Source organism: Gouania willdenowi (assembly GCF_900634775.1).
Source record: "Gouania willdenowi chromosome 24 unlocalized genomic scaffold, fGouWil2.1 scaffold_320_arrow_ctg1, whole genome shotgun sequence".
Taxonomy (NCBI): Eukaryota; Metazoa; Chordata; class Actinopteri; order Blenniiformes; family Gobiesocidae; genus Gouania; species Gouania willdenowi.
This window is the reverse complement of record NW_021144848.1, coordinates 4,570,145-4,587,250: the sequence shown is the minus strand read 5'-3', so window position 1 is coordinate 4,587,250 and position 17,106 is coordinate 4,570,145. Positions and strand designations below refer to the sequence as shown.

The window sequence follows — 17,106 nt, the reverse complement described above, 5'->3', positions numbered from 1 at the left end:
ATATAGCTATAGATGTATAATAATAGATATCTATAGAGTATATTTATAGATGTATAATAATAGAGCATATATCTATAGATGTATAATAATATATATCTATAGAGTATATTTATAGATGTATAATAATAGATGTATATCTATAGATGTATAATAATATCTATCTATAGAGTATATCTATAGATGAATAATAATAGAGTATATATCTATAGATGTATAATAATATCTATCTATAGAGTATATCTATAGATGTATAATAATAGAGTATATATCTATAGATGTATAATAATATCTATCTATAGAGTATATCTATAGATGTATAATAATAGAGTATATATCTATAGATGTATAATGATATATATCTATAGAGTATATCTATAGATGTATAATAATAGAGCATATATCTATAGATGTATAATAATATCTATAGATGTATAATAATAGAGTATGTCTGTGTGTTTAGGATGAGTTCCAGGGTGTGTTCCAGCTGTGGGGGCTCAGACATTGATGTGGACCAGGCCAGAGGCAGTGCGGTGTGTACAACCTGTGGTTCTGTTCTGGAGGACAACATCATCGTCTCTGAGGTCCAGTTTGTAGAAGGAAGTGGGGGCGTGTCCTCTGCTGTGGGACAGTTTGTGTCAGCTGATGGTGAGCCAATCATATCACAGCACGGATGAACCTGTGAGTGTGTGTGTGTGTGTGTGTGTGTGCTGAGGAGGATGTATTAATTCATGAACCTAAATTATGTTCTTATATTCAATGTTTTTAACATTTTCATGTTTTTAAAAGCTTTTAATAAACTTTAATCAATAACAATAAAAAATCAACATGAGGTCAAATTAGAGTTTTGTAACTAGAAATAAAAGTGGAGTCTTAACAGCTCCGCCCCCCATCACTCTGTTCATTGATTACTAATCAGACACATAATATATTATATATATAACTTATAAACACTTTAACAGAACCAGTGGTGGGTAGTGCCGTTGTTGAGGATTATAACGTCTGATTGCTGATTTTGTAGTAACAGAGTATTGAGTATTTTTTGATAAATTGTACTTTTAGTAGTAGTTATTTTGCAGAATACTTTTACACCTGAGTAAATTTGTGAGGAAATATATGTATTTATTCTAAACGAATGAAGAAATGGTAAAACATCTGATTGGTTGGACAAGGGACAGGATTGTTCTAATACTCCTGCTCTCACATGTTTTATATGAGGCTTCCAGCACATTCTGTGATCAAGAATTACACCCAGAAATGTATTTTCATTAGTGATCGACCGATTCATCGGTCGGCCAATTTAATCGGCAGATTTTTGCACGTTTTCGGCCGATACACTTAAAACAATCCACTTTATAAACAGAGCGGCTGCTACAGGGCTCCATGTTGCTGGAGGCAGAGGCTGTAGAGCCCCTCCCCCCACTAGCAGAGCGTGAAGCAAGCTCTTCAAGCCCAAAGCAGGTTTTTAAACTTTCAAAGCATCTTTTAACTGTTTAACTTAGAGGTTGTTGCTCCGTGAGTCCACGTGTTGTGTCTCAGTTGTATTTAACGAGCAGCTGGCTGGAGGTTTGGCGTGTGCGTGTGTTTTTTTTCCCATCTCTGCTTCTCACTCAGCGCTCCACTGAGACGGAGAGTTTTTTTAACTTTGAGAAGCAGTTTACTACTTGTTTGAATATTTATTCTTGTTAATGTTGATATAATTTAGAACAGAAACTAGAACAGTTTGTTGCTTAATGCGTATATGGCATCACATTATTTTCCTCTATTAATTTATGTTCTTGGGTTGTGTTGGAATGGACTATTATTCATGTTTTCTTTTTGTGTTTAATACTATAATTATATATATTTATTCTCAATAATCCTGTTAATAAAATATATCTTCAATCAGACCAACTTTTGTCAAAGCTATTTTCAGGACAAGAACAAATAGTTCTTTTATAATATTTCATGTTTCACTCTATTTTTTACATTTTCTACATCACCTGTTTTTATTATTTGTTAAATATTTTTTACTTGGTGTCGTTCTACCTCATCTTTGTTCATTTCAATAAATGTTCCTTTTTTTTAATTGATTTGTAGCGTTTGTTATTATAATTGTGTAATTTTTATGATGTAAATTGAGGGAACAAAAGTAGTATCGGCTCCAAAAACTCATCAGTCCGTATCGGTCATCGGCTATGGCTGATGGGGAAAAAAAATCGGTATCGGCATCGGTTCTAAAAAAAACCATATCAGTCGATCCCTAATTTTCATACACCCTATTTCTTTATTTTTTTTACTTTTTATTTTTGTTAGCAATTCAAACATCTTGTTCACAATTCACCACAGTATGGATAGAAGTACAGCAGGTTAGAGTCATTCATGCACATATAAGATTACCTTATGACAAAGAAAACAAGAAATAAGAAAGAAAGGTAGAGAGAGGAAAGACAACAAAGAAATGGGGGCGGGGGCTATCGCCTCATTTTATCTACTATTAAAAAGATGTTTTTAGAGCCTCAGAGAGTAGGATAGATAGTTGGCTCCTCCCCCACAGGTGATAGATAGTTGGCTCCTCCCCCACAGGTGATAGATAGTTGGCTCCTCCCCCACAGGTGATAGATAGTTGGCTCCTCCTCCACAGGTGATAGATAGTTGGCTCCTCCTCCACAGGTGATAGATGGTTGGCTCCTCCTCCACAGGTGATAGATGGTTGGCTCCTCCTCCACAGGTGATAGATAGTTGGCTCCTCCTCCACAGGTGATAGATAGTTGGCTCCTCCTCCACAGGTGAAAGGTAGGTGGCTCCTCCCTAACCCTAAACTGTGGATTTTTGGGATTAATACAAAACATCTTTAAGGGCCCGAGAGACCTCCCCCCAAAACTGTTCTAGATTCAGGTTCAGGGGACTGTATTAGTACCCGTAGGTAGATTTGTTTAGCAGTGTAAAACAGAGGATGACATCTACACTGACATTAAAACCACAGACCACAAAGCACTGACAAAAACAGACAATTCACAACACGTCATCGTACTCACAGGCTGACCAAGACCAGGACTGAAGGAAAGAGGAGCAACTGATCAATTAAAAGATCATTACAGCGTCACAGTAAAATGATCAAACTACTATCAATGAATACATTAATAAAACTAGAACTTATTTAAAAGAACAGCTGCTCCTTGGGACCCTGAACCTCCAACCAGATAGAAGCAGCTGGGGGTGGGAAGTATCTGCTGTAATGGAGCAGGTGATCCACTGTAACTGTCTAGAGTACAGGAAGTCCACGTTCAGCAGAGACTCACCAATGAGTCGACTAGACCATTTCACTATCTGACCCAGTCTGTTTCTGTCCCTCAGAGGTGACCTTCTAAACCATGACACCAGACAAAAAGATCAAACAGATTCAATAAAAACACTGTAAAACAGGATCATCATAGTTCATGAGTAGAAGTAGGACAGTTACTTTAAGCAGTGAAGATGCTGGTGACCTCTTTTACACACAGTTCTCCTCAAAGTTCAGTGTTATCAATGATGGTCCCGAGGTCTTTGGTTTTTACAGTGTTAACTTCCAGATATGATTCATCAGAACATTTGATAAAATCATCAGTGATAGGACCATGGCTGCTCTGGAGGAGACTAACAACCACTGTATCATCTGCATACGTTAAAATACACCCATTTTAAAAGTACTCTGACACATATTACTGTAGACACTGCTCTAGGAAGTGATGCGTCACGGGTTCACGTACCGCTTCAGTGTTTTTTTATGACATATTTTATGACGTAGAGATGAATCTGGTGATAATATTACATTAAAATCAATATAAATGATCAGATATGAAGCATCAGTCACTGTGTTTATATCCAGTGTAACAGGAGGACTCTCTATACAGACATCCTATGATGCTGACACGTCTCCTCAGACACATTTTATTATTATTATTATTCACCACTCGTCACGTCACTGAAGAGATAAAGTGATGAAGTGATCATAAAGTGTTATTAATTACAGGTGATTTAATCACTATAGTCACTGAAGACTGAACACATCTTTAGAACAGGATCATATTCATCAAACACAGACTTATTTCACCATCAGGGTGAATAAATCACTATATTCTGGGTGGTTGCCATGGCAGCTCAAGTCATCTCTGATCCATTGATGAAGGCTTTTTATCGTGTACGTCAGTAACCCAAGGTTTACATACTCAGAGTTTATTGATCCACTTCATACCAGCTGTAATGAATCAGATACACAGAGTTTACCATCGCTCGGTATGTTGACCTAGAGTTTATGGATAGACTCAGAGTTTGTTAAACCTCCTTTATGGAACACACCTCTGATGACACCAGCCTATCAAAGGCCTTCATTGGGAGTGATGTCATGGCTATGGGTCTAAAACCATTTCAAACGTGGGGATGGTTTGATTTATGGATCAGGACAATAACAGACTTCTAGACTTTAGGGACATGTTGTGTTTCTAAAGATTGATTAAAAACTGAGCTCAGTTCATTTACACAGAACTTAAATAAATGAGCACAGATATTGTCTGGACCAAGAGTCATGTTTACTTTAGTGCTTGAGAAAGTTTTCTCAACATCCCTCTGTGTTATGGGAAAGTGTTGATAGTCCTGAAGTTTAAGGCTCAGTTCACAGGTTTCTTTACTAAAATTAAACATTAAAACCATTATAAAAACAGTTCAGGGCAGTAGCAAAGCTGTTTAAAGTGACCTGTGTGCTAGTACGAGTGTTCTGGATGCTGCTATGGTCTTCATACTGGACCAGGCTGAGCCAACGTTATTAGCAGACATCTTATATCTCTGTTTGACTTTCAATATTTCAGTTTTAGATCTTTGGTCGATAAATGAAAGTCAGATGCTGTGCCGTGCTGGAAAGTTATTTTCTTTTTTAATTTGTTCGTCTTAACGTCTCTACAAAAGTTCATCCAAGTCTTCACAGGAGCTTGAACACATCCCAGTGTTTTCAGTTACAACATTCCTGAGAGCACAGATTCATCTGACCACACTTTCACCTCCTTGGTCTGTACTTTTCCTTCTTTAACAGTCTTGTAGATGGGCAGAAGGTGCACACGGTTATGATCCACAGAGCCCAAAGGGGGGAGAGGGAGGGATTTAAAAGAGTCTTTAATTGACCCATAACAAAGATCTACAGTTTTATCCCTCCTGGTTGGACAGGAAACATATTGATAAAAGTGTGTTAGTGATTGTTTAAGAGAAACGTGGTTAAAATCAGACATTATAAAGTTAGGAGCGTCAGGTGAAATAGACTCTATGAATGATGACATCAGAGATGATGCTAGAAGCAGAAGCAGCGTTTACCTTCAGGCAGATATAAACTGTGGTTATAAACATTTGAGGAAATGTAGAAGGAACGCAGCGACACAGATAGAAGTTCAACATCTGGCGTGTAGATCTGTTCTCTGACAGTCACAGAGCTACAGTAGCACTTATTGACATAGAGACAGACCCCGCCTCCTTGGGTCTTCTCCGTGACGTCAGCCTGGCGATCGAGACGAAAGGGAGCTCCAAAGCCATTGATGAGAAGGTCCACATCCTGGTCCAACTCCATGAGCCACGTCTCCAAGAAGGTGATGAAGTCCTTCTGAAAGCAGACATCCCCCTGAAGTTCATCCATTTTATTCCTCTGGGACTGGGCGTGTCCTAGAATTACTGAGGGTAGAGGAAACCTGGTGAGCTGCTGCAGTTTGATTGTGCATTGTCTAGATTTTTGTTTTGAAGATATAAAGAATCTGATCAGGTGTTTCAGAGGAAATCTCTCCACCATTGTGATGCTGAAGTTGAGATTTGAGTCTTGATCATATTCATCCAATCCTCCTGACCAATGGAAATTCCCGATTCCTTCACATAATTCATTGAATAGCCTCTTAATTCATTTATATATCTGTACAGTTCTCCAATAATCTTTTTAAACAATTTAGTTTTATAGGCCCTAATGAACATCTGTGTGATACCTGTCATATTTGTAGGTAAAAATCCCTTAATATTCTTAGTAATGTCTGAGTTGAAGGTACCTATAGACTCCCACTGTTTGAATCCTCCATCATGAATGGTCAGTCTAAATTCTGGGCCATATTAATACCCAGATTTTGTTCTGCATATTAAATTGTTTTACTAAACTGGCCCAAGTGTCAAGTCAAAATCTAATCCATTGGCTCTGGGTATCATGTTGCTTAGCAACCAATGGACATCCTAGGAGACTCTGTAACGGTGTATCTAACAATGACAGTTCCATGGTTACACCAGAGCCTCAGTGGCCTTATCTGTGCTGCTAGATAGTGATCTTTAAGGCTTGGTAAGGCCATCCCTCCTTTGTTTTCTACCAGCTGCAAAGTTTTATATCTCATCCGAGGTGGTTTTCCATTCCAGATGAAACAGGATATCATCTTCTCCCATTCTCTAAATTGTTTATTAGGAATGTGCACGAGCAGAGACTGAAACAGATAGAGCAGTCTAGGCAAAATGCTCATTTCTACTGTCATTATTCTGCTACCAATATCAAGGAGTAGAGGGCCCACCTGTCAAAATCAACTTTGATTTGTGTGGTGATCAGGTATAATATCTATCATACCATTGAGATATGTCCTTTGTTCATTTAATCCCCAAATAATTGATAGTTGTTGATTCCCAGTTAAATTTGTATTTATTTTTTAGTTCCAATGATGGTGTGAAATTAAACACTAAAGCCTGTGTTTTGTTAATATTTAGAGTGTAGCCAGACATTCATCTGCAACAAATCCATTCATTGAGGGATTCCCGACGCAGGATTCTTTAGACTAATAAGAACATCATCAACGTACAGACATATCCTGTATCTTTTATCACAATTCCTTCTAATATTGGATCCTGTCTGATATCCAGGGCTAACGACAACCCAGACAACAACCTCGTTACAGGCTTATCATTAACGTTTATCCTGGCTATTGGGTGTGTGTATAGAGTTTTAATGTTATTTATGAATTCCTCATGAAAGCCGAATTTTTCCATAACTTTATAAAGAAAATTCCATCCCACAGAGTCAAATGCTTTCTCTGCATCCAAGCTAAGCAGGATAAATTTCCCTCTTTCTATGTGTTCAATGATGTGGAGGGTTCTTCTGACGTCATCCTGGGTCTACCTGCCTTGGATTAATCCTGTTTAGTCCTCGTCTATCAGTAAGGTCATCATTTCCTCCATTCTTTTAGTTAAAATAGCAGCATATAATCTATCATCCTGGTTCAGAACACTGATCGTCTGTAGCCCACATTCTTGTAGGTCTTTTCCTTCTTTTGGTATAATTGAGATATTAGCCTCCCTCCAAGATGGAGGAAGAATTCCCTCCTTCAAAGTATGGTTGAAGCTTTTATGCAGTATTAGGTCCTCTTTTAGTGATTATACCCTGGAAATCCATCCATCCCTGGAGATTTACAGGGTTTAAAGGCAGAAATAGCTTTGCTAAATTCAACAACTGATATTTGATTAACTTGTGATTTTTACATGGCAGGTCTAACTGAGCCAGATACTTTTTAACTTTGTATACATTAAATGATGTTGAGTGTAAAGATTTACGTAAAACTTCTCAAATGCATTTTTTATTGCTTGTAGTTTATATGTGGTAATTTTGGAAATAGGATCCTTCATTTTATAAACTGTATTTTCTGAACGTTGTTTTCACAACCTCCAAGCAAGTCTCCTCGAGGCTTTAGAGCCTTTCTCATAGTATCGTTTATTTCTTCACAGTACATCCATGTCTTGTTTTATTGGTCTCATCTGTAATAGTAGTTGTGGACCCTTGTTTTTTCTATGTAGTTCAAGATCCCAGAGGCTTTTTTTCAGGTCTAAGAGTTTTCTGGCTTTTGCTTTTTTAAGAAAAGAGGATTCTGATATAATTTTAGCCCTTAGGATAGCTTTCATTATCATTATCTGCTAAATATATTTTTAGCTCACGCTTCATTTTTTCCTTGAACCCAGGATTGTTTAGCATACTATAAAAACATATTTATGTGTGTTCTGGGTGACGTCACTGGTGTTTTATGAGATTGTATGAATATAATTTGTACATTGAAATTATCTCTGTAAATAAAATAAAAATCGCTCTGAGTCCTGCACAATAGATCTATTATTACTTTACCATTTCTGCCTCGTTTAAAGACAATTGTTCCAAATAAGACTTTTGGAGTTTGGTTTTTTTTTTTTTAGCAAAATTAGTGATACCACTAATGTCGACGTCAGGAGGAGAGTAGAGGCAGCCGCTATGTAGCGGAAACTGGTAGTATCGTAATCCACGGTAGTACCGTTGTGTAGAATTTCTAGTATAGTAGGAATCGTTACAATTTGGTACCATGCAACTATACTGCGTGCACATGCGCCCAGTGATTGACCAGAATATGTGGGCATGGTTCCCTACAGTCTCTACAATTCCTCCAACTTTTATTGGACTGCGTTCTAAACATCTTTGCAGTTATATATGGGGTCCGAAACTATATTACAACTTTCCATTTAAATTCCCTCCAAATATTAGCATTGGTTATTCTATGGGCTCCAGAGCACATTTGTTCCCAATCTTCTTTTAATATTTCCTTGTGCAATTCAGCTTCCCATTTAGCGTTGGTGTGTTCTGAGTTGGTCTGGTTAGGAGTCTCTGGTACAGGCACTAGATCCCTCTTCTACTGTTTTTACCCAGCTGCTAGTCTAGTATATAGGACTCTATTCCTGGAGGGCTAACCACTTTGTTTCAGTAAATGGTCTTAATTGTAGGTATCTAAAACAAATCTGAAGCTGGAAGAGAAAATTCATGTCGTAGTTCAAATGACTTGAGGGTGTTTGTTTCACAGTCGATGTACATACTTAATCTTCCTTTTATTTCAAAGATTCTTGAGAAAGTTGTGGCAGCTCAGCTCTGTGAATTTCTTCAAAACAACAGCCTGTTCGAGGACTTCCAGTCAGGCTTTAGAGCTCAACACAGCACAGAGACTGCTTTAGTTAAAGTAACTAATGATCTACTCTGGGCTTCAGATGAAGGACGACTCTCAGTGCTGGTTTTATTAGATCTTAGTGCAGCTTTTGACACTATAGATCACTATATTCTACTAGAGAGATTAGAGGAATTACTTGGAATCACAGGGGACTGCCCTAAACTGGTTTAAGTCCTACCTATCTGATAGGTACCAGTTTGTACACGTGAATAATAAGTCTTCTGTGTACACTAAAGTAAGCTACGGGGTTCCTCAGGGCTCTGTGCTAGGTCCAATCCTCTTCTGTATCTATATGATCCCCCTTGGTAATGTTATGAGAAAATACTCTGTTAACTTCCACTGCTATGCTGATGATACCCAACTGTATGTATCAATGAAGCCAGGTGAGACAAATCAGCTATCTAAACTTGAGGCCTGTCTAAAGGACATTAGGGCCTGGATGGACCAAAATTTTCTTCTTCTCAACTCAGACAAGACTGAGGTCATTGTACTGGGCCCGCGACACCTTAGAGAAACCTATGCTAGCCTAACTGCCCTAGATGGCATTACTCTGGCACAAAGCACAACTGTTAGAAACCTTGGGGTTCTATTTGATCAGGACTTATCCTTCAACTCTCACATAAAACAAACTTCAAGAACTGCCTTCTTTCATCTCCGTAACATTGCTAAAATCAGATCTATCCTGTCTCAGGGCGACGCCGAAAAACTAGTCCATGCTTTTGTTACCTCTAGACTGGATTATTGTAATTCTCTTTTAGCAGGCTGCCCGAGCAAGTCGCTTAAGACACTTCAGCTGGTTCAAAATGCTGCAGCACGTGTACTGACTAAAACTAGGAGAAGAGATCACATTACTCCTGTATTAGCCTCTCTGCATTGGCTTCCCATAAAATATAGAATAGAATTCAAGATTCTTCTTCTCACTTATAAAGCCCTAAATGGACAGGCACCAGTCTGTCTCAAGGAGCTTGTAGTGCCATACAATCCCCCCAGAACACTACGCTCTCAAAATGCTGGACTACTCGTTGTTCCATTCATCTCTAAAAGTAGTATAGGAGGAAGAGCTTTCAGTTATCAGGCCCCACTTCTCTGGAACCATCTACCAACCACGGTTCGGGGGGCAGACACCCTCTCTACCTTTAAGGTTAGGCTCAAAACATTCCTCTTTGATAAAGCTTTTAGTTAGGAACCAGCTCATAGCTCATAATTAAGATGCAATAGGCATAGACCTGCCGGGGGGGGGGGGTCTGGCATGCTCGGTTGGAGAGAGGTTGGAGAGGGCGTTAAGAGAGAGGTCATTTAGGTTAGAGAGGGACCGGAGAGGGTCCCATTCCTCTCTCAAACACTCCCTCTATGTCTGCTTACTCCCTTGTGTGTTTGCTCCTGTACTCCTTCTGGCTTTTGTCTTGCAGGTCCGTGGGATCCTCAGTGTGGAGTTACAGAGACTCAGCGGCTCTGTCTCCACCCTTTTCTCTGCACACACCCAACACAGCATAACGTGGATGGCTGTTCATCATAGGAATGGGATCCACACAAGGTTCCTGCTGCTTAACAGAAGGTTTTCCTTGCCGCCATGATGAATTCATGTTGGGTGTGGGATACATATGTATGTGTATATACGTATATATGCATATGTGTGTATCCATAAAATGAAGAGTCCGTCCTTAAGACTGCTCTACTGTAAAGTGCCTTGAGATACCATTGGTTATGATTTGGTGCTATACAAATAAAGATTGATTGATTGATTGATTAAGCCCAAATGCTGACCATCTTTTAAAACCTGCATCCAGTTGGGCAGGTAGATAGATAGATACTTTATTCATCTCCAAGAGAAATTCACAGTTCCAGCAGCTTACAGGTAGGAAATCAGAGAGCCAATGCTCATCAATGAAGTCTAGGTAGATTAAAGTCATCTCCAAATTTTCAAGATGTGTTGGGTCCATACCCCCATTTTTATTGTCTGTGAGAGACAATCCAGGACATGTAGTACAGGTAGAGACTATTGGCATTGTTCAATATTTATTCACTGGTATCTACAGACGTTTTGATTCATGGTTTTAAGCTGTGCTGTTTGGCAGGGTTAAGCCATCTTATTGGGAAGTTGTAGGACTTTAAATCTTTACCTTAAATAAATGAGATGATTGGGAAGAATAGGAAGCATTAGGAATAAAATTATATACAGTATTCTTTTCATGATTAACAATATTTGTCAGTTTACGAGTCAAGCTTTAAATGTATTTATTAATTCAATAATTAAGTTAATTAGGGTAAATAAACATTCAACATATACGTAAAAAAAAAACCAATATGAATTTATTGGTTGTTCAGTCAGCAAGCTTTTATTTCATCATGAAATGAGTAAAATGATTAATTGCTAGTGTGTAATAAAGAGTTCACCTCTTAACTGTTCATTGAAGTGTTTTAATGTGTAAATATCAGAAGAAGCTGTTGATGAATCTCAGTGAACCTCTGAGTTACTAGTCCTGGGAGCTTTCCTTTACGTCTCCTATCAAACACAGAGTCAAAGTCATACACAGAAACATCTCCATCATATGTAGTCTTTGCTCACCTGGTTTCACTGCTTCTGTTGTGGATGCAGCAGTTTAATGTGATGACCATGTTTGGTAACCAGTGAAGAAAAGCTACTGGTTTCTGGTTCCATCTGGTCCGTGTGAACACTGTTGTCCTGAACTGGTTCAAAGTGCTGGTTCCTAGTCTGGTGGGAGGAGTGTTCCTGTTGTGTGCGGGTGTGGCTTCTTAAAGGACTACTATGGTAGGTCCTCAGGTTCTTCACCTCCTCGCTGGGTCTAGTCACATCCTCAAACTGTGGCAGATGGTGAGTGTTAACATCCAGGGACCAATCAGCTGTGAGAAGGTCCGAGTGAGCCTGAGGAGTCCCTGAGGGGGGGAATCCTGGGCCCTGGTGTGGACAGTCTCCACTTGGGGGGGGGCTTCCTGCATCTGCTGAGAAGGCACAGCTTTAATAGGTCATAAATAAAAGTGTTTGAGAGATTTGGACTTGGTCTGACCTTTGGAGATTAACCCATAACCATCAGAGGTGAAGCTCTGGTCCACAAACATCCTGAGGACTGAACCCAGAGGGTAGAAACACCTGGCAGTCATCCTGTTTAGGACAGAACCAGAACTCTTAGAACATTCATTAGACTAAAGATGTTCAGACTCACCTGAATTCAGACTCTCTAGAGATCACGTTTGGACCATCAGAGATCAGTTGTCTCTGGAACAAGACCTGGTTCTCATAGACCACCAACCATTCTCCAACCTGAAACTTCCTGCATCAGTACCAACACTTAAAGTCACATGGCACTGGGTAAGGTTCTAACCGTGGTTCTGGTTCCACAGGAGTCCAGTTTGAACTCAAACAGGACTCTGTCCCCCTGGGCCTGTTTGGGTCCACAGGAAGGGTCCAACAGCCTGGTTCTGTGAGCAGGAACTAGAGGCCACGCCCCTGTCAGAGTCGTCACCAACGTGACCGTCCCATTGGCTGAGCACACTGAACACCACACGGAGCATCAGGTCAACCACACGGTTACCAAGGGTTACCAATAGCTCACCTATCATGTCCCGGGTCCTAAAGAGGCAGCGTTTAGTGGTGGAGGTCTGGACCTCCAGGGACCTGGAGTCTCTGAGCAGCAGCTGGAATGTTCCGTAGAAACTGGACAAGTTGATGCCCTGAGAGAAAGAGTAGTTCTACTCAAATAACACACAGTCACATACACACACACTGAAGGTGGGCTCACGTCGTAGGTGAAGCCCACAGAGAACGTGGGGACCTCCAGGGTGGTCCTGTTGTGATCCTGGTACAGTGTGTATCCTCTGGTGTGAACCAGCTCTGGGGTCAGAGGGTGGTGCTGGACCCCTACCTCCCACATACTGGCAGCGTGGGGGGCAGGGACCACGCTGAAGGAGACCCCCATGTCCGAGCACTGGGCCGTGATCTCTGGAGGAACTGAGAAGGTTCTGATGTGTGAGGTAACCTAACAGACACACACACTAACCTTAACACACATACTCACAGGCATCCAGGGCCCTTGCTGTGATGGTGGTGTGATGGTAGTACGACTGTGGCTGGTCCACCATGGTTAGGGTGTAGTTGATGAGGATAGAGTACTCCACCACACCCCCGCCCACGTACTGTCAGAGGAACAAACATGTGTCAGGGTTAGCTCCGCCTCTGGGCTCTGATTGGTGTCTTACGGTCCAGTGCACGGCATGGTGGTCAAAGGGAACCCTCAGCTCAAATGATTGACTGCCATTGGTCTGAGGAAGTGGGCGGAGTCTGAAACCCGCTGATGTCATCCCATTGATTGTCACTTCCTGTAACTTCACATCAGCAGGAACGTTCCCCAGGAACACAGTGAAGACGTGTTGCTGCCACAGCGTGTCTGCAAACAAACACACACACACACTGACTGGGAGAACCCACAGGAGAACCCACAAAGGAACCTACTGTTGAGGGTGTAGGCTGTGCGGCAGACTAGAGCGGAGTCTAGAACCTGGAAGGTTCTGTGTCTGGTTGTGATGCTGCCGTAGTCATAGAGGAGAGAGAAGGTGTGATGGTACTGGAGGAGAACCCTGAAGCGCTCCTTATACGTGTTGTTCTCCACCAAACTCTGCATGAGACAACAAACCATCAAACCAAACCAATAACAAACCAAACCATCAAAGCTCACTGTTCTGTGGCCTCCTTCTGCTCCAAAAGGAATCCTGATCCTGGTCCATTCTCCGTCCTGGATCAGACTCAGTCCTCTGGAGACCATCTGTCCCTGGTCCAGCATCTGGCTCTCCAAACCCACTCCGACACCTTGGTTCTCCCACCCAACAGCGTCCTGGAGCAGAGCAGGAAGAACCCTGGGAACGTCCCAGAGCAGCTGAGAACCATCAAACCTTCCTGGATCTGAGACACGTTGAGAACTAATTTGATATTTGTTCCTTCTTCTGTTTCCTGATCAATGATCAATAACAGACACTCACTGACAGGGCAGGAAACAGACATGTCCATCATCATGGTCATCAGCTTCTGTCTGTAGACCAGAAACACACGGAGAGCCTCCACAGACACTCCGCCCACCTGAACATATGACCATCCCTCAGCCTGTGATTGGTTGATTTCTTCTTCATATTAAAACTCACCTCCTCCACCTTAGCCTGTGGTTGGCTGTACACAGATCTAAACACTGTCCTCTGATTGGTGATGCTGAGGGTGAAGCCCCGCCTCTGACCCTCCGTCAGTGACATGAAGAGAACCTGCAAGTCGCTCCGCAGGAACATTAGCTGATAGGACGAGCTGTGCTCCTCCTCCTAAAGGTCCAACATCAAAACCTCATCTATGTGTAGGTGGAGTTCAAAGTTAGGATGGGGCCTCACCTGTGGGTGGGCCAACGTTGGCTCCTCCTTCCTCACCCTTTGTCCACACCAGTCACCTGACTTCAAGTTCACCTGCACATGTCACATGTTAGCTAACGCAGCAGTGAGCTAGCAGCGTGGCAAAGGCTAAATAGCTAGCAACATAATAAAGGCTAACTAGCTAGCAGAGTGTTAAACTGTGTGGACTAATATTTGAAGACTACGCTTTTCAGAAAAGCTTTTGGTTGAATGGATTTTTTAAACTTTTATTATTTTTATGATGCTGCTTTTATCTATTTTACTATTTATCCTCCGTTTTGTACAGCACTTTAATTTTTATCTGCAAAAAATGTTTTACAAATGTACTTAAAGGCTAACTAGCTAGCAGTGTGCTAAAGGCTAACTAGCTAGCAGCGTGCTAAAGGCTAACTAGCTAGCTAGCAGCGTGCTAAAGGCTAACTAGCTAGCTAGCAGCGTGCTAAAGGCTAACTAGCTAGCTAGCAGCGTGCTAACCTCCATGTAGTTCTCCTCACAGAGGATTTCTCTGTCGGTCCAAACTGGAGCTTCACAAACTGCAGAGAGAGAAACGTTGGTGTTGCTCCTATTGTTCCCTCCATCAGGGAGGAGAACGTTGAACCTAAAGGTGAACACCTCGTCCTTCTGAAAACAATAAACAACTAGTTAGAGTTAACCAAGCCACACTGGATGGATTCATGGTTAGTTACCTGGTTGGTAAATCAGGCTGGGTTAGTTACCAAGTTACTGGGTAGTTATGCTGATTAGTTACCTGGTTGTGGGTTAGTTACCTGGTTGTGGGTTAGTTACCTGGTTGTGGGTTAGTTACCTGGTTGTGGTCAGGAGTGGAAAAAGTACCAAAAAAAAAAAATCTACTAAAAGGAGGAAAAAATGATACTGACTCCCCAGAGTAACGTACGTGTGCCTACAAATACAGTTTTATATTATTAATAATAATAATAATAATAATAATAAAATCACATGATCATTGCTCTAAACTGCTGATTATTTAGCGACAACACCTGTAACTGTTGTAAAAAGAAATGCACACTTAATGCATGAAGACACAGTGGCTTATCAGGCACTGCTGGAGGATGAGGTGGAGACTCTGGAGGGAGAGGATCTATAGAGACCCCCCCCCCCCCCCCCCCCCCCCCCCCATGAGGATAAGGTGTGGGAGGGAGGTTGAGCCCACTAGTAAACACCCAGAGACTGATGAAAAATATGGTTTTTTTTAAATTAAATATTGTCATTTATGTAACAAACAGGCGTAGGACGAGTGTGAGATTTATTTTACTTTGCAACAGAATTTATTTCTAATGTAACCAAATACTGTTATTGAAACTACATTTACTGAAGTAAAAGTAAAATTACAGATTTTAGAAAGTACTCAAAAAAGTACATGAAAAACTACTCAGTTACAGTAACGAGAGTAAATGTAATTTGTTACTTTCCTCCCTTGGTTGTGTGTCAGTTAGTTAGTTTGTTGTGAGTTAGTTACCTAGTTAGTTAGCCACCTAGTTAGTTAGTTAGTTACCTGCTTGTGAGTTAGTTAGTTACCTAGTTAGTTACCTGGTTGTGGGTTAGTTAGCTAGTTACCTGGTTGTGATTTAGTTAGTTACCTAGTTAGCCACCTAGTTAGTTAGTTACCTGGTTGTGGGTTAGTTAGCTAGTTACCTGGTTGTGAGTTAGTTAGTTACCTAGTTAGTTAGTTAGTTAGCCACCTAGTTAGTTAGCTAGTTACCTGGTTGTGAGTTAGTTAGTTACCTAGTTAGTTAGTTAGTTACCTAGTTAGTTAGCCACCTAGTTAGTTAGTTAGTTACCTGGTTGTGAGTTAGTTAGTTAGTTACCTGGTTGTGAGTTAGTTAGCTAGTTAGTTACCTGGTTGTGGGTTAGTTAGCTAGTTAGTCATTTGGTTGTGGGTTAGTTAGCTAGTTAGTCACCTGGTTGTGGGTTAGTTAGCTAGTTAGTTACCTGGTTGTGGGTTAGTTAGCTAGTTAGTCATTTGGTTGTGGGTTAGTTAGCTAGTTAGTCACCTGGTTGTGGGTTAGTTAGCTAGTTAGTTACCTGGTTGTGGGTTAGTTAGCTAGCTAGTTACCTGGTTGTGGGTTAGCTAGCTAGCTAGATACCTGGTTGTGGGTTAGCTAGCTAGCTAGTTACCTGGTTGTGGGTTAGCTAGCTAGTTAGTTACCTGGTTGTGGGTAAAGCAGGAGTAGTATGAAGCTCTGAAGCTGGAGGAGCTGATGGTGTAACCACAGCGAGCAGCGACTTCAGAGCTGATGAAGTGAACACCGTTTACATCTAGTAGACCAAAGACAGCATGAGATAAGATAACAGACAGGTACAGACACAGACAGGTACAGACCAACAGCCTCAAACTGTGGAGTCTGAGATGAAGAAACTTTGATCCACAGGTGAGAGTCTCCACAGCTGGACTGAACCACACCTGAGACACAGAGAAAGAGAGCTCAGACCTCCCCTGGTTTACCTGGTTTACCTGGCTCACCTGGTTTACAACTTCTCTTTTGGATCATTAAACAGATCAAGAAGAGTCTGAAAGAGCAACAGATAGTTTTATACACACACACACTTATACGGGGGGGGGGGGGGGGTTACCTGGTGATGAGCATGGCTCCTTTCATGCTGATCCTCACTCTGAGCAGAAGCTGATCGTTTGCAGCCAGGTGAGGTAATCAGGTTGTCATGGTACCAAGTGAGGCTGATTAGAGCAGCAGGAAGGTCATGTGACCTGTTATTT

The 17,106-nt window shown here is 41.1% G+C and overlaps 1 protein-coding gene across 1 annotated transcript; it reads right to left on the bottom strand.

Moving 5' to 3' along the window:
- Positions 1–11,354: 11,354 nt before the first annotated feature.
- LOC114458327 (uncharacterized) lies at positions 11,355–16,990 on the bottom strand. The gene is made up of 18 exons (XM_028440733.1): positions 16,965–16,990; positions 16,846–16,901; positions 16,714–16,794; positions 16,540–16,649; positions 14,847–14,993; positions 14,355–14,426; positions 14,121–14,288; positions 13,966–14,058; positions 13,661–13,816; positions 13,438–13,600; positions 13,185–13,372; positions 13,004–13,121; positions 12,728–12,936; positions 12,542–12,659; positions 12,311–12,480; positions 12,152–12,204; positions 11,996–12,090; positions 11,355–11,927 (listed from the first exon to the last, which is right to left on the bottom strand). The coding sequence occupies exons 1-18, from the start codon at positions 16,988–16,990 to the stop codon at positions 11,542–11,544; spliced, it is 2,409 nt and encodes an 802-aa protein (XP_028296534.1). The 3' UTR covers positions 11,355–11,541.
- Between the last annotated feature and the right edge of the window lie 116 nt (positions 16,991–17,106).

Bases quoted from the DNA above. Each gene is read 5' to 3' on its own strand.
- LOC114458327 (XM_028440733.1), bottom strand. From the start codon at position 16,990: ATGAAAGGAGCCATGCTCATCACCAG. The intron at 16,650-16,713 runs GTCTGTACCTGT...TTGGTCTACTAG, and splicing joins TCCACAGTTTGAGGCTGTTG to ATGTAAACGGTGTTCACTTC. The intron at 13,122-13,184 runs GTAAGACACCAA...TTCCTCTGACAG, and splicing joins ACCATGCCGTGCACTGGACC to TACGTGGGCGGGGGTGTGGT.